Source organism: Pagrus pagrus (assembly GCF_965226575.1).
Source record: "Pagrus pagrus genome assembly, chromosome: 13".
NCBI lineage: Eukaryota > Metazoa > Chordata > Actinopteri > Spariformes > Sparidae > Pagrus > Pagrus pagrus.
This window is the reverse complement of record NC_140197.1, coordinates 21,554,581-21,571,982: the sequence shown is the minus strand read 5'-3', so window position 1 is coordinate 21,571,982 and position 17,402 is coordinate 21,554,581. Positions and strand designations below refer to the sequence as shown.

At 42.7% G+C, this 17,402-nt stretch overlaps 2 protein-coding genes across 3 annotated transcripts; one reads left to right on the top strand and one right to left on the bottom strand.

Annotated features, from left to right (window-relative positions):
- Positions 1-281: 281 nt before the first annotated feature.
- tbc1d10b (TBC1 domain family, member 10b) lies at positions 282-11,188 on the top strand. 2 transcript variants are annotated; one of them, XM_084371882.1, is made up of 10 exons: positions 282-417; positions 1,752-2,747; positions 3,575-3,674; positions 3,762-3,869; positions 4,733-4,839; positions 5,205-5,319; positions 6,460-6,525; positions 6,615-6,804; positions 7,006-7,160; positions 7,321-11,188. In XM_084371882.1, exons 2-10 carry the CDS (start codon positions 1,771-1,773, stop codon positions 8,248-8,250), a joined length of 2,748 nt encoding a protein of 915 aa, XP_084228008.1. In that variant the 5' UTR covers positions 282-417; positions 1,752-1,770; the 3' UTR covers positions 8,251-11,188. The 2 variants fall into 2 exon arrangements, with proteins under 2 accessions (XP_084228008.1, XP_084228007.1); XM_084371881.1 differs by having other exon boundaries at positions 282-772.
- An 817-nt stretch (positions 11,189-12,005) lies between these two features.
- Positions 12,006-15,759, bottom strand: mylpfa (myosin light chain, phosphorylatable, fast skeletal muscle a). The gene is made up of 7 exons (XM_084371908.1): positions 15,608-15,759; positions 14,801-14,899; positions 13,468-13,543; positions 13,279-13,383; positions 12,954-13,032; positions 12,733-12,781; positions 12,006-12,343 (listed from the first exon to the last, which is right to left on the bottom strand). The coding sequence occupies exons 1-7, from the start codon at positions 15,608-15,610 to the stop codon at positions 12,242-12,244; spliced, it is 513 nt and encodes a 170-aa protein (XP_084228034.1). The 5' UTR covers positions 15,611-15,759; the 3' UTR covers positions 12,006-12,241.
- Positions 15,760-17,402: the final 1,643 nt, after the last annotated feature.

Sequence of the window (17,402 nt, the reverse complement as noted above, 5' to 3'; positions counted from 1 at the left end):
TTTTAACTTGGGGACATTTTTTATGAGTTGCTTCTTTGTTTGCAACAGCCTACTTTAAACAAAAGTACATTAATGGTGCTTTACACATAAACAATACTTGATAAACTGTGATGGAAGCGTGTAAATGTGGTGAAATTAAATAAAATCTGAGGGGGAAATAATGTCAAGAGGCATCAATGTAGGCAACAATATATAATTCATGTGGACATCAACATATTTGTGCTGTAGAAGGGAGGCTCCTGTGCGGAGCGTGCGTGTGCCCGACGACATTGACGAGAACCCGCACGCAGCTGTCAGTAGGAAATGCTGGTTGCGGGTGTTGGATGTCCCCCCGCTGCGGTGCTTGGATAAATTAAACAAAGAAAGTCCTTTTTGTTTTAGAATGAAGACAGTTACTTAAAGGATTGCTTGAATTTGGTGAGATTTGTCGCAGCAGGTCCGCATGTCTAACCGATGTAACCGAAACACTCAGCTAGCTAGCTAGGCTAACAGAAACAGAACACTATCGGCGCTAATGCTAAGAGTTAAATTAGGCTAACATAAGCTAACATAGCTAGCTGGTAACTTAGCTAGCTAGCTCGCCGCTTGCAGGACGTTTGCTCTTCCAGGTTCTCACTCAGTTGAGCGGTTCCTTCCCCGGTGTCTCTTTTTTTTCCTCCGTGTTTTCATTTTACGGAGGAGGTTGCGGAGCCGGAGCTGTGGCGGGGGGGCGTGCGGACAGGAACCCCCTGGCTATCCAGGCGGACGGATCACAGTGACACGCCGGTCGTGGGTGAGTTGAGCAGCAGAGTTGAAGTTGTAGTTGACCGGGGCAGCGGGGTGGACAAGGCCGTGGACGCTGTTCGGCGAGGGCCTGGCAGACAGGGAGGGTGTTGACTATTAGCTGTTAGTAAACCATTGCTCCTGTGTGCCGAATCGGGAAGTTGAGTCGATTCGAGAAAGGCCTCTAGAGAGGATATGACAACAAAGTGGCTGATGTTATTAGCTGCTAGCATGTAACCGATAGCTGTTTGGAGCCATCACTACATATATTAACCTGCTTCGTCAGCAGAGCACTGTATCACTATGGTTGTCGTGGGCGCTTTGTTGATAACGCTAAATGCCAGCGCGCTGGTACATGTGCGGAAGAAACTGTTTAGCTGCCCTGTCAACAGAAAGGTTATATCTGTCACTGTCTGTCCCGCTGATAGAGTCACAATGTGGGGAAGCAGGATAATACAGCTGGTGTAAGCTTCAGATATTTTTGTGTATTGTCTTCTGAGAACAGAGGAATGTGCTTTACAGGGTTTTTTCTAAATGAATGTGACTTAAATGCGCTTATTTTCCATTGTAAAGTGATTTTACTGTTTGAAACAGGCTGCTGTGTAGCAAAAGAGCAGCTATAGCTTCAGACATTGATCGTTATTAGCAGAAATAGTTACCTACATGTCACATTTGAAGTCACAAGTGAAACCATATAAGGCTGAAAGTAGTTTGGGGTTATAAAAACTCATTATGGCTGTGCAATAATTATATGGCTGCTTCTCTGATCTAATTCTCTGATGCAATTTTATGAAGAGGAAGTGTTTTTTTATGGTCATGGTCATGATTTGTTGCTGAGAATCTTTGCATCTCTATCCACTACAAATATGTTAAAGAAATTGTTTACGATCCAAGCTACAGGTTTCATTTATTACAGTTGTGATTGAACTGATGGCTGCTCTTTGGCAAAAGAAATCTCACCTCCTTCCGTTTATCTCTATTTTGTAAAGGAGAGATCAGAGTGGAAACATGGCTGAACTCTCCACCCTATCCCCATCACCCCCTGCTTTGGGTGATCCTCACACAGCTCCATCCATCTCTCCGTCCTCATCGGCTGTCACTGCTCCCAGCATCCCTGCACCAGAGTCTGTCAGGGAGTTAGCCGTACCCAAGTCTTCCTTCTACAATGACAAAGCTTTGACTGGAAACTCTCCTTCAGCACAGTCTCGGGGTTCGGCCTTGAATCCCCCCTCACCCTCAAGTCCTCCAAAGCTCACTACTGAGACCCCTCTCACATCATTGGTACATGAGCCTGCTCCACAGGGAGACGAATCGGTAGGGAAAGATGCAGAGACTGGGGCTCATGTTATAAAGCAGGAGACAACAACCAGTGACCCAGCATTTGCAGGGCTCTTGAATACTGAAGCAGAGACCCCAGTGCTGTCAAGTGAGCCACCGGCATCCCCTTCTCCTGAGCTTAATCCTGGCCCTAATCTCTACCCCAATGTGCATGTCACCCACAATCCAAATCCTGTCATGGATGATGGTAAGTTTACCGCGGTCCAACCTCAAGCTGCTGCCGCCTCCAATCCTACACCTGCCCCTCCAACATCCACCGATACGGCAGCAACAGCAGAAGAGGAGAAACCTCAGCAACAAGCACAAAACCCTCAAAGTCTGCCTCCTCCTCTCTCCCCAAAACCTGACGCTTCCAGTGAAGCAAGGAAAGCAGAGCTGCCCAGCACCCCCACTAGAGCTGAACCCCCCAGCCCGACTGTCCCACTGATCCACGAGCCAGTCCCTGTTCTCCCAATGCCCAGACGGCCGGCCCCTGACACCCTTAGCTACCTAGAGTCGGCCAGCCTGATGTCCGGGACGTTGGAGTCTCTATCTGGGCTGGGAGAGGACGGCAGCTCTGTGGGCTCAGACTCAGAGATCAATGGCCTGGCTGTCAGACGCACTGATAAATATGGCTTCCTAGGTGGAAATCAGTACAGCGAAACTGGGTAAGTATTAAAACATCAACTAAGGACTCACACTCATGGCCACGTGCAAAATATTGATCATTTCCACTCCATCAGTTTGGTCTAACATAAGAAATTAGACACACATATTCAGTGTGGCTGTTTGTAAGAGGAAAAAAAAGACACTTCTCTTTTTTACGCTAAAATTCCATGTAGGCGTATCACTATTTGCATTATGGGACATTATTAGATTATGGTCAGTTAAATCTAAATCCTGTCTGACTATCTTGCTTTTAATCAGCCACTCTGCCTTCCCTGACTGTCTCATTCATTCTGTCATCCATCTGCCCCAAAGAGATCTTCCTCTTTTCTCTGTCTCACCCTCTCTTTCCTGTCGTCCTCTCTTTCTCTGCCGCTCTAAACATATCTGTCCGTCCTTTATCTCCCTTTGGTCTGACTCAGATAATGCTGAGAGCGTTTTTATGACTCAGTATGTACTGACTGTGTGTCTATGTGGTATCGCCCCTCACACCCATCTGCTCTCTTCCTCTCTTTTTTTTTTGTCTGATTTGCTTCTACTTTACTGACAAGCTAATTGCTCTCCCACCGCTGAATAATTGAAATGTTATTGATTGACCATCAGTAGTGGCAGTGCATTCTGGTCAGTGCTATAGTTGTCCTGTTACTGAGCAATTCAGCGAAATGTGCAAATTAATGTAAAAGACGGACTGAGGTCATTCATTTGTGTGATTAGATTACAGTTACACATTTCTTAACATATCAGGGTGTGATTTTTAGTTTTGAAAAGAAAAAAAATACTTCCCAGTTTTGTCAATGATGGAGTAATTTTATATTACTCACTATTACAGTGAAAAGGACCTTCGAGTTGAAGTGGCCAGACAGAGGGAGGTAAAATGGCTTGACATGTTCTACAACTGGGATAAGTGGATTAAACATCGCTTCCAGAAGGTATGCATGTCAACCAATTAGATGTGTTTTAGATATACTACTATATATCCCTTGCTAATACCCTGTGTGTCTGTTCATGCATTATAGGTGAAGTTGCGCTGTAGGAAGGGGATTCCGTCTTCTCTCAGAGCCAAAGCTTGGCAGATGCTGTCCAACAGCCAAGATCTCCTCGAAGCCAACCCTGGAAAATTTGAGGTATCACTGTGACCATATAATCGTTTAACAGAGAGGCTGAATGATATAACAAAAAAACAAAAACATGAGGTCTAGGATGTGGATCACCAATTCACACAGAAGAAATACACAGGTACAGCTCATTACACATAGTTTTAGAAGCAGTTGTCCTGCAGTGTTTACTACAGAAAGGAGAAAAGAGGAAGAATGTAAAAAAACATTGTCTACTTCCTGGGAGTAACCATCCCACACCACCAAGTATCTATCACTCTTCTTTCTGTAGTTGTAGGGAGCAAGACATCTTTTCTATTTCATAGTTTTTCTAAATTCAGTCTTTGGTTACACTTCTTTTTTACTTGCAGCCACAACGATCTTCAGGAAGAAGATACCAGCCTCCATAAACCTTTAGGCACAACTCCAACTGTTACCATATTGTCAACAACACTAATGTCACCAAAAATATTTGCAAAGCTGGTTGTGGCTGTGTTGAAAGTATTTAAGGACAGCAAAGAAGCTACCATCGTTTGATTGAGTAACTAGCTCAAATGGGACCATTGCAATCAGGAGTTGTGGCTGAGTAGGGCAATTTCAGCTCCAGGGGTGCTAATGGGGCGCAGGTGTAGACCTAGCAAGCCGTAAGCCTCTTATCAGGACCGGTAATCCAGCCTGTCAGTGCCCTGCCTCCCTGACCATGCTGGAGGGGGGTCTGGCCTCAGCTGGGCCTGGGTCCCAGTAGTCTGCTTAGTATTGTTTTTGTTGACTGGGGAAGACTCACAATTGTGGATTCATACAGGGCTTTGCAGTCTAATCCACTTTGACAGCTTATTCGGACTCCATGAGTTACTAAGAACTTTTCTAAAACTTGTATCTATTTTTCACTGCAGGAGCTGGAGAGAGAGCCAGGAGAGGCTAAATGGCTGGACATTATAGAGAAGGATCTTCACAGACAGTTTCCCTTCCATGAGATGTTTGCTGCTCGCGGTGGTCACGGGTAAAAAGAACAACCTCACACCCTCAATCTGTTTTACATCAGAGTAAACATATATGATTGACAAAAGTAAAAGCTACACACTGACTGGAGATTTTATGGAACCACAATTTTTTGATCCTGCATGGATCTTTATGCAACTGTATTAAAACATTATTAATTGCATTAAAGGATATTGAAAATGAGGAACTTAATAATAATATGAAATCAAAATACATTTAAGAATATGATAATATATATTCTTTACTACAGACTGATTCCCATTAGCTTGATTTGTATTGTTCCCTGAGTTAATGAGAGATGCATAAACTGATCAAGTATTTCTGTGGATTTAGCCGCTGGATAATTCTTCTTGTTTGTTCCTGCAGGCAACAGGATCTGTACCGGATCCTGAAGGCTTACACCATCTACCGGCCTGACGAGGGCTACTGCCAGGCCCAGGCTCCAGTGGCTGCAGTGCTGCTTATGCATATGCCTGCTGAGGTGAGGGGCAGAGACACTGGGGTTCAGGTTTTCACTTGAAGGGATATCAAAAGCGTTCATTAGTGTTCTGTAACGATTACTGAACAGTGTGATTACTCTACAAAGTGTCATAAACACATTGAGTTGGTACTTCCAATAGTCTAGAATGAATGGAAAAATTAAATACCTTACAATTGACTGACACGCAGTCCAAAATCAAGCAAATGTTTGACATCTTTGCTTGAGAAATGGCTGAGATGACAGATTAACAAAATAGTTGGCATTTTATTTTGATATGATTGTCAATTCAATTAATCAACTTATAGTTACAGCTCTATACATTAGACAGAATAATTTACAACTTCATGCGAGACCAGTGAACATACTGGAAGATGAGTTAGCATCAGAATTTAGCACATCACAAGATTAGTAATCATGGAAAGTCTTTGTTTAAGCAGTGCTCTGAAAACTGAAACCAAAACAAAACTGTAACTTCATTCGGTTCGTATTTCATGGGGTTACTTACTAAATTAAAAATAGTAGGAGACAGCAGACTGATGACGCTGCTGAAACTGTCGACAAGGTGTCCTGCAAATATTAAGCGTGTGCAAAACAGACGGGACTGAAGTTACAGTTGCATCTCTCTGTAAATGTGAGGGCCGACCTTATCTGTATTTCTGTATTCTGACAGTTTGAAACCTGAGCTCATTCAGTCGCCCGTACAAATGGGTGTATGCCAAAAGCTGTCTGTGTGTGGGAGTGTGTGTTATTTTCTAATGACACTAGGGCAGTTGCTGTTGTTGATCTGGTAGCAGCAAACAAAATGTTTCTTTATCTATTATAGGTGTTGTCACAGTTTCAGTTGCGACAAATAGACATGGAGGCCGTATATATCACAGCTTCACCATCATTAATGCACAACGAACAGGAAGACAGATGAGTGAGAAGATTTAGTTAATTGATAATAATAACAATAATCATAGTAATATTAATATTAATATTAATATTGATAACAATAATAAGAATAGCCCCAAAAAGAAGCAAGAAACAAAAATAGGAATCAATGCCATTGTGTTTCAACTCGCTACTTCCTGATAACATTTCAGTCTTATATGCAGTTGATTGCCAAGCTTACTGTTATAATTTGGTTGTGTTTCACAGCAAGCTTTTTGGTGCCTCGTCCAGATATGCGAGAAGTACCTTCCTGGTTACTACAGCGCCGGACTGGTGAGTGAATTAGCTAACTCATGTCTGTCTTTGTCAAACCGTCATGTTAGTTTTCTCAGCTTTATTGACTCATCATCTCTGTCTTTTAGGAAGCGATCCAGCTGGATGGCGAGATCTTCTTCTCCCTCTTAAGGCGTACGTGTCCAATGGCGTATCGTCACCTTAAGAAGTTCAAGATTGACCCGATTCTCTACATGACTGAGTGGTTCATGTGTATCTTCTCTCGCACCTTACCATGGTCATGTGTGCTGCGTGTATGGGACATGTTCTTCTGTGAAGGTACCTTTCAGATCCAAGTTTCAGTGCTCTTTTCTGTTTATAGCTGAACTGTTTACCTGCATTTACCTTTAGTTGAATTATAGTGATTTAGGAAGAAATTGCAGAAAGTCTTTATCTAGCATACATTTTTAGACTTGTTTGAGTAGAAAGGTTTTAAGAATTCAGTTTTGTTTATGCTCTGCCTCAATTCTGTGGTTGTAGGGGTGAAGATAGTGTTTCGTGTGGGTCTGGTGCTACTGAAACAGATGCTCGGCTCTGTGGATAAACTTCGGGAACTACAGGGCATGTATGAAACAATGGAGCGTCTAAGGAACATCTCACCTGACCTGATTAGAGAGGACATATTGGTACAGGAGGTGGGTCTCTTCTCTTGTCTTCATAGACAATGAACATAAACAAAACCTGCTTCTGTTTTTACTCAGCTACACGAGTTATGAGTCACATTGTCCTGTAGTGCCCAGTCTAGTTATCTTCACTTCCTCTGTCTGTCTCGTCCTTGTCTGATGTGTCGTACAGATTATCACGCTCCCGGTGACGGAGTCGCTTATAGAGAGGGAGTGCAGCATCCAAGTAAGGAAGTGGAGGGAGTCCAGAGGGGAGCTGACACACCAGCCAGCCCGTCGCCTCCACGGCACGAGGGCCATCTTTGAGTACAAACGCCGTGCTGCCTCCATCAGCTCCGGCGGCAGCTTCTCTTTCCTGGGAAGCTCGATCCCTCCGCCAGGACCCCTCAGGGCGTCTTCCAGCCTCCTCTCACTCCCTGGCTTCCGCAAGTCCAAGGCTCCTTTCCACTCCCACAAGAAGAGCTCCTTCTCGGGGCCATCAGGAATGGAGGGCCTGCCACCTCAGTCCCCACCTGCAGTAACATCAAGCCCAGGACGAGGCCCCAGCCATAAACCACCCATTCCTCCAGGGGCAGGTCAGAGGGCACCCACACCCCACATTCAGAGCCCACTAGTAGGGGGTGCAGCTAGCTCATCACGTGGGCCTGCTCCGGCCTCAGAAGGCACCACAGCACAGGGCCAGACTACGGCTTCTGCCCCAACACAAAGCACAGCACCTCCAGCCACCGCTCTAGCCCCCTCACCTAAGATCGTCTCTGAGCAAATCACTCCGACTATCCCCTCTCCTACTGCAAACAATTCTCCTCTGCCGCCATGTCCAGATTCAAAAAAAGAAGCGGCGCCTGCAGCTGATGCCACAACTGGAGAAGAAGAGGGAGGGAAGAAGAAGAAGAGGAGCAAGGAAGACAAGAAGAAGGAAAAAGATGATGAGAAGAAGAAAATGAAGGAAAAGAAAGAAAAGGAAAAGGCTGAAAAAGAGAGGCTCAAGAAGGAAAAGGAGAGGCTAGAAAAGGAGAAGAAGAAAGGGGGGAAGAAAAAGGACAAAGGGGGAGGAGAAGCCGAGGACAAAAATGGAGCTACAGGAGCGAGAGATTCGGCCTAGTTTGCCTCCCCGTCATTCCAGGATAATGAAAAGGGACGTTGAACAAAAAAAGAGGTCAGGGGAACAAAAGACCCCTAGAAACAGAAAGAGTGATTAATAAAAAGATGGGATGGCTTCCTGTGTAACACATCGTTTTGAAGACTTAAAGTAGTCCTAGGACTATGGTGGAGAAAACTGGATCATGGTTTTGATAGCACCTCGGGGGGAGGGGTTTTGCCCCTCACTCAACGCTTTCTTTTTCACAGAGTTTTAGTAAGATGGGACAAATTTCCTTTTCCAACTGGAGCATGGACTGTGAACCTGGATAATTTTTCAGAAGATTACAGTCATTATCTCTTTTTAGTTTTTTAAAATTATTTTGTTTTTCTTTCGTTTTTATTATTTTAATCAGATTGATGGCAGTGGTTAGAGAAACGTCGACTCAAACGATTGTTGAACTGAAGGTTTGCGGAGATAGTTTTGGTGCCATAGAGTTTGTAAATAAAAAGTCTACCTACAGAACATAGGATCCTGTTAACACTCCATACACCCCATCAGTTCTCATCTGTGGACAGGTTATTTGGATGCCTGGGACAAAAAGAAAAGAAAACCCTATGAAGTCGTCTCAAACGCAGGCACTGAAGGCAGAAATGCTAGTAATGTTGTTGAGGATGTATTTATTGTCATGTTAAATGTTGTGAGTGAGTGTGTGCCTTAGTAGTTTAGTGAAATGTGTTACTGTTCTATGTGGCTCTCCCTGTTTTCAGTCTGCCTGCTTTTTTTTTTTCTCAAGTCAAACCATCATTGAATCAAGTGTGGTTCTTCCCCAAATTCATTGGAATTAATCTCATGGGGAAAATCAAGGAATGTCCACAGACGACAGGGAGAAAATTTAAAAAAAACAACGACCAGACACCATGCAGTGGTGCCTGTTTGGTAATGGTTTGTTTATGTGTGTTTTTTGTCTCTGACAAAAACAACACACAGGGAGCTTTTTATTGTTTTGATTTCAGGCCTCATTTGCAATTTTGTGCCCGAGGTTGACTTTTCAACATTATGGATAAACTGGTCATGCGAAAACATGCGATACCCAGCAGTGACCGTGCACAAGTCCTGCAGACCAAATGTCCATCTGTAAAAATTGTATTTTGCTTTTGACGAACAAAATCCAACATATGTGTTTTATTTAGCCAAATTTCAGTATGGGTAAGAACTTATGTTCATTCGCCCATTAGAATGTGATTTCAAGTATCTTAAGAGAATGAAGGATGATTTTTGCACTTGTGATTTTGTCACAAAGCACCACTGAAGTCGACCACTCCGATAGTGTAGTAACGTAGAAAACGAGAGCCAACAGGCCGGTTTCAGAGTTTGAAATCTGTGCCTCAAGGACTTATAGGACGCCACTTGACTGGAGGTGCCAGGTGTGCCAATGTAGCATTAACCTCTGATCTTTGACCTTTGGGCTTTGTTGTATTTATGTACAAAGTGGTTAATTTAATCAAATATAGTATATTATGAATTACTATTATTATTATTTTCGATCTGACTATTTTTCTATGTGAGTTAGAGACACCTGGTTGACTGGAATGATGGCTGACTACACACAGTGTAGTTGCAGGGGGATCATTTAAGTGTTTATTTTTGATTTCCTTTTTTTTTTTCTTTGCACGCTAAGTCCTCTGCTTTTACACAACAAACTTGATGCATGTCTTTGCTATTATTTAAGTTTACTGTCATTGTTGGTTTGGGTCAACTCTAGGTTCACGAGTCTCCAGTTTACTGAAGTGCAGTATTAAACAGACTTGAGTGGAAATATGGGCCTCCGACAGAACAAACAGTGAGATGAGTGATTCAGACAGAAGTTTTGGGAGTTGAAGGTCTTAATCGTACTGTATAATATACTTTGAGGTGATTTGAATAGTCCTTTTAATTCGAGATCTTAAGTATGTCTGTCTCACTAAGTTGTGTTGTAACATTCATAATAACTTATGGACTAACTCCCTAACCTATTTACACTCAGTGTTCTGTACTGTAAAATATTTATGCATACTTTAAACTGCACTGAACCCCATCAGTATACGATGAATAGTGCCAGGTAGTTAGTATAAAACCATATGATGGCAAAAAAAAAACATAGATGCTCTTTAACTGTGCTGTCTTTGTAGTTAAGGATTAGAGGGACTTTCGTGTAATTGTAGCCAACATGTCCTCCATATTCATTGTTTTTCACTTATTTCAGGTCTTTACATGGCTGTCATTTAAATATATAAACATCACACACTCCCTCCCTCCTCTATTTTGACACCAGTGCATTTATAGGCACAGATTAGCGTAGTGTTAGTGAGGATAAATTGAACACATCTATGCAAACCATCCTCCATCATGACTGTTGATAGTGTGCAGACAGCAGCACTAATAATGACGATCAGATTGGTGCCAGGGAATAACGAAATTTGTGCTTCGGTAGGTTTTTCTGAGCACGCTTTCAGGCCCGTGGACTACAATATTTTCTGAGCAATATGTCCTCGCAGCTCATGCCTCAATGATGTTGTCATTTCTCTTTGTTCAGAGGGCTCGAGATGTCATGAAGTTCAAATTAACCTCTCGCTAGCTTGTGGAATCAGCACTTCCCTCTGCAATATTGAGGACAAGAATCAAGGAAATCCATTTCTACAGGTCCTTTGTGCATTTCTGCAACGATCCTTAAATTTGTGGTCCTTGGTTACATTTGATTGGGAATGACCCCACTGATGCAAATGTTTAAAGAAGCGTTTCAGCTGTTTCTCTCCCCATGCCGTTATGTCTTTTGTGTTTTTAAGTTTACATGTCACTCTCTCTGGCGAAAGTGAAATAAAATCATAGCTAATTGAATTCATTCCTTCAGATCTACAACTGATGTATTTAATTGATGATGATAATGACATTTGTGATGAGTAATAAACCATAATATATTAAATCATGTTGTTTTTTGTCTTTGTTTTTGTGTTTTGGAGTGCGGGGTGTGTTCTGTACGTGGACGATTATCATGAACAGTGTGTGTCTACATAAAATCAATTTCTTTACTATTAGAGCAGCAGCATTTGCATGGATTAGATTTATCTTTCAGGCTCCTGTCTGCAAGTGCAGGTGCAAAGAAGCTCCACTAGATGTCACTAGACGTGTGTTCACGAGAGATTTAGCTAATTATTTCACCAGACCTGTTTTCTCCCTTTCACCCTGTCCCACAGAGCCAACTGAACAGAGACGCTATTGTACAAAAGGAAAGAGATTTTATTCACAGTTTGTCCCTTTTATTCGTTACAGAGGAAAGGTGAGGAAGAGTCAAGTTGTGTCCAGAGCTTATGGAAAAGAGAGATGATTTGTTGGATGCAGGAAGGAGCGGAGGGAAAGAAATCGAAGATTTGAATGTTTTCTTTCGGCCCTTTCTCTCTTCTCCTTCAGTCTTGTTTTTTTTCACTTTTCAAGGAAAAAAGTTGTCGTCACTTTAAGGAGGCAACTTTTTTCCCCTCTAACCTGCAGATGGTCTCTCTCCTCTCACCTATTTCACTCTGAGAGGACATCTTCAAAATTTGGAATGAGGCCCTCATGCTTAGTGTGTCCCCCTCCCCACCCTTCTGGTGTCTTCTCCTCAGATACTGAGGGGAAGCAGAGGGACACACTTCATTCACACACCTCAGAGGCTGAAGTGACAGCAGGTAGAGATATAGAGGTGAGAAGATGGAAGATGGTTGCAAGGAAAGAAAAGGTTTTTGAGAAAAGCTTGTGAATGGAAATGATGTTACAGGATAATTTTATTGAAAATCAACCCTATTCCCCATAAGCAAACATAGACATCCCACGGGCATCGGCACTCTCATGTGTCAGCGTGACAAGTCTTTGGTTTGAACATGAGCGGCTGAGCACATGGGTGTACACAAAAGGTGAGCAGGGAGGAAGAGGAGGAAAGAACAGGGCAGGGAAGGCAGGATAGCAAAGGGATTGTTGTCTTTCTTGTCTTCTAGCTTAGTCTTTACTCCTCCTTCTCCTCTCCGTGTGTGATGACATAGCAGATGTTCTTGTAGTCTACGTTGCCGGCAACATCTGGGGGGAAGGCGGCCCACATGTTCTTGATCTGAGGGAGGAAATGAGGGTAGGAAATTTAGCATAACAGGGGATCTGAGAGTATTTAAAGGGATACACATTTTTGATCAATTGGTCAAGATATCCTTTTTTCTTTTTAAAGTTGAGCACACACACTTTAAAGGCAGCTTCCTTAGCAAAACTGCTAGGATTTGAGTACAACTTTAGTGTTTTGACTCATAATCTGCTCAAATAATATATTATCAAATAAGTAACCACTCAGTCTTAAAAATGGATGGATATATTAGTGCACTTCTTCTTTTGAAATTAAGGGAGAACCTCCCTTGCTCTTTGGGATATATTGAGTAACAGTTGGCAATGATACCATTGAGCCAGTCTGGCAAAAACAAGTAATATCCCCTAACAGGTTGATGAGTTTACCTCGTCCTTGGAGAACCTGTCGCACTGAGTGGTCAGGAGCTCCTCAAGGCTGGAACAGAAAAACAGACAGAGTCAACAAACTTGAATCCGTACAATCTAGACACGTGTGATGAACATTAAAGTCATTTTTAGTTTAGTTTATTTCAGTCATTTTCCAACTTATAAAAACACAAATACACTGGTAGATAAACAAATAAAGGCATTTTTTAAAAAGGGCTCACAATTCCTTCTTGATGCTTCCAGTACCCTCGGGGTCCAGGACCTTGAAGGCGCTAAGGATAACGTCCTCGGGGTCAGCACCTGGTGACGACAGGAGGAGGAGGTTAGTTAAAGTAAACGCAGTAGAAATAAAAGTACTCCATTATGAGTGAAGGTGCTACATTCAAATGATACTTAAGTAAAAGTATAGCAGTATGAGCAACAATGTGTATTTGTACTTGAGTAGTGTACTGATGACTGAATGTACAGTAGTGACCCTCAGTGTAATGTACGTAATGTCAAACACAACATCTGCTGAGTGACAGCTGGTGAAAATGAGATGCCTACCCTTCAGCTTCTCGCCGAACATGGTGAGGAAGACGGTGAAGTTGATGGGGCCGCTGGCCTCCTTGATCATGGCCTCGAGCTCCTCATTCTTCACGTTCAGCTGGCCTAAACAACCCGAAAAATGTTCACATTAGTACAAGCGACCATGAAACACACAGTCACGGCTGGATTTATCACAATGCCGCTCACCCATTGAAGCCAGCACGTCCCTCAGATCATCTTTGCTGATGATACCATCTCTGTTCTGGTCGATGATTGTGAAAGCCTGAGCAGAAGAGAAGCACACAAGGGTTTATTACTTGATGGACAGATGGGGAGAGGGCATGCAAGATGTGTGCAAGACCTCGACACACTTGAAAAGGACTCCTCACTCAACAGTTTTTCCATTCAAGTAGCAACTGGAAGGTATTTTTGACACGGTGCGGTACAAATGTTAGAGGATATTGTGCAAGAAAAAGGTTGCACCCAAGGCAGTGGTAGCCTTGAGAGGGGCATCGTTGGTGGGGGTGCATGGGATGGGGTGACCCCGAGTCTTTTCTTACATGTTAATCTGGGAAAGTATCATTAAGGAACAGCTGTCTGATCTGCTCACCCTGCAGAACCCACATCTATGAAATTTAAGCTAACCTTATGGACTTGAGCTTGAACTCAGCTACTAACCTTTCCCATCACCCTCTCCTTCTCTGGCTCACACACACACATATACACACTTTCCTTACCCTGACATATAAAAAATACATCAACCCCGGCTGCTATATTTCCATCTGCAATGTGTTAAGATCATCCTAATCATCATGTCAGGCATTCCTAAAGTGGCACTCAAGACGCCTGTATCACTTATCGCAGCAGGAATGTTTCCTCTGTTTGCGGTCCATATCCCTTGACAACACACTGAACACACAGACGCCATCTTTATCCGATCTCTTGACAGCCCATCCTTATAAAATCACATCTCCCTGACCTTCCTGAACTCCAACACCTCACTCTGACACTTTCTCCTTTTGCTTTCTCCCCCCCTGCTTATCAAATCGCTTTCAAAAGTCGTTAAATAAAAGATTTTAAAGGAATAAAAGCTCTTTCAGTTTCTCTGCTCCGCTTTGAAATACAACTATCGAGGCCCAGTTGTTCCAGCTGGCCTCTCAGCCTTCAGCAGGAGCCTTAAGGAGATGTGTGAGTGACAGCTGGGGGGAGGTCAAAGGTGAGAAAAATGCGGAGAGCTTCAGATGGTGACAGAAATTTCAGAGCTGCTCCTAATGACATTCTCGTGCTTATTAAATTGTCAGGGGAGAAGTGGGGGACACGCAAAATAGCAACTGCTGTGAAAATAGATCCAAGAGCTGCTTAACCAAAACTCTAATTTTGGTGTCAGAAACTCCACCAGCTTTAATTCAGAATAAAAATTCTTTACATCTATAAACTAACCAGAGGTGACGCATATATCTGACGCATCCAGAGGCTCATACAGTGGAAAAAGGGGCCGCTGTAGGGATGAAGTACGACTGTGTGGACGGAGGAACCTCACCTCTTTGTACTCCTGAATCTGGCTCTGCTCAAACATGGAGAACACATTGGAGGAGCCGCCATCTCCTGCTGCCTGCCTCCTCTTGGCCTTCTTTGGTGCCTGGATTACAAACACAGGAGTGAAATTCTCAGGTAAGTCAGTTTTTTTTTACCTCACGGTGAAGCTACTGAGTGTTGCACAGGCAACAACCTTTGTGGCTTGATTAAGCAATGTATTCCTGCGTATGTTCACCAAAAACAGTGATTTTCTTGTATTAAATTAATTCATTGTTTGAAGATTAAAATGGTAAAACTGCAAAACAAAAATTAGCAAAAAGAAGAAGAATATTTTTCTTCTTCCCTGTGATGTGAATCATGTCACGACCCCCATATTCATCCCTTAAAGAGGTCTTGACCTCCAGGTTGGGAGTCACTGCTCTGCATCAGTTACTACAGTTTCAAGTGCACTCTACAGGTTAGTTCCAATATGACATACATTTTTTGTTACGAGTATAAATGAACTGTTTTTAAAAATAATTTCCCTGACTTTGGCCCTGCAAATGTTTGAGTTTACCATGCAATCTGAAGTGCATTCTGTAAAACTAGAAATTTACATCACATCAGCACCCAAACATCCTGCAATTATGCAAAAATCCACAAAAAAATGTCAAAAATCACTTGAACTAATGATGCAAATGATGACAAATGCTCCCATCGTTTTGTCAATTTTGTTCATCAAAAAGTGAGAGTTAATCCAGAGGGATGGTTTGATTCCCCTGTAGATATTCCCACCAGCAGAGTGTAGAGATGCGGGAACCCTGGTACTCACCATCTTGAGACGGTTTGAGTGGAGGTTTGGATGATCAAGAAGGAGAAGATGGTGTGAAGCCGCGTTATACGTATATTCCCGGGGGCTTATATACCCACGCAAGCCAATCTAACTTTAGCCACAGCCTCAAGTTTGGATGGGGATAAAAAGAGAGGGGCAGAGAGAGAGAGGGAAAGGGAGAGAGAGAGAGAGAGAGAGGATGACCAAGGATGAACTGATGGCAAAAGTGAAGGAGACAGAATGGCTGTACAGCGTATCACCTTACAGGAGATCAGAAATAGACCCAGGAGTCTTGGAATTAAGTAAACCTGATAGCTGAGGGACCGTGCTGCAGGTTTGCAGTCCCACGTGGACTAATAAGGACATTCGGGACATAGATGCTTGTTGGACCTCTGGACACTGTCTCTCCACCCTCCTTCTGTCCATCTCCATCTGCCTGCCTGCCCGCCTGCAGAGAGGCACAGCAGCCGCTCACTGACTTTATTTTTGGTTTGTGATGTCCATTGCGATATTACAGACTGAGACACAAGCTTTCTATACTCTCAGCAACCGATGTAGCGATTTTACCCTGTATGTGCACGGCCCTGCTTTCTTATTTTAAGTTGTGACAAATTAATGCCAAAGTCAAATATAGTATTTTCTCACAGAAGTTATGATGGAGGGGGGCTCTGTAGTGACAGAAGATATGTACTCTTGGATGTCAGCATCTATCGTATTACTCAAATAAATCAGTAGCCTAATTTGCTTAACGGACAACAAACCCATGTAAAACTGCACAAGGCAATATTAGAAACAACTGGGGTGAAAACACATTTGAGTTTATTTTCTTTTTCTTTTCTCCTTCCTCGCGCTGCTAGTTTTTGTGGTATTGTTTACACACTGCAAAGGAGCATCTTATCTTAATTCTGCAGAAAAAATGTGCCTTGTTGCTGCACTATATATGACATTATTCAGCATTTTACTGTTGTAGCTGGCTGAGGTGGAGCTAGTTTTAAATACTTTATACAGTGTTAGGTAGTTTAGTCCATTGATTTAGGGGTCAGGGCCCTCGAGGCACAGATAAATCTGAGTGGTGGTGGGATGATTACTGGGAAAGGAAAAAAGAAAAGTTTGTGTAATTACCTCATTAATATTGTAAATTGAAAAAATAAATAAACAAGTTCTGGGTTTGAATTTCTTCTCCAGATGCACATCTGTCATAACTGAAAAGTGACATGAAGTCCCAAGTAGAGACTGCATTTTGTAAACCATAAAGATTAAGAGCCGTTGCTTTAGTTTTTAACAGCAGTTTATTTTGTGTAATGTTTCTGCAAATGTTTCTTTTCATATGAAAGATTAACGTGTAAAGCAACTTGTCACTTTAACTGTCAAATGTATAAAGAAGCATAAAAATGGAAATAGAAACACTTATTTAAAATGTTAAACATGTGTAAATGTTACTTTACACCATAGAGGCAATGATGTGTCTATGAAAAGAGTTTCGTATTTATATTTTATTATGAGCAGCAGTTTCTCAAATATCAAAGCATCTAATTTCATTACTTAAAGTCGCTGGTTCATGGAAATGTAGGTATCTGTCTGTTTTTTCCTGTTTTCTTCGAGGACGGGATGACTTTCGTTGACAATGTACTGTTTAGGAGAAAGCACCATTAACCTCTGACTGCTGTCACCACAAAGGTGTGCGCCTCAGTCATGAAGACTTTCCCACCTGTTTGCCGTCAGCCCCCCTCTCGCCCCGTCTACCCACACCGTAAATATAAGGGGATTACTTGGCAGGGTGATGGCAGCAGACATT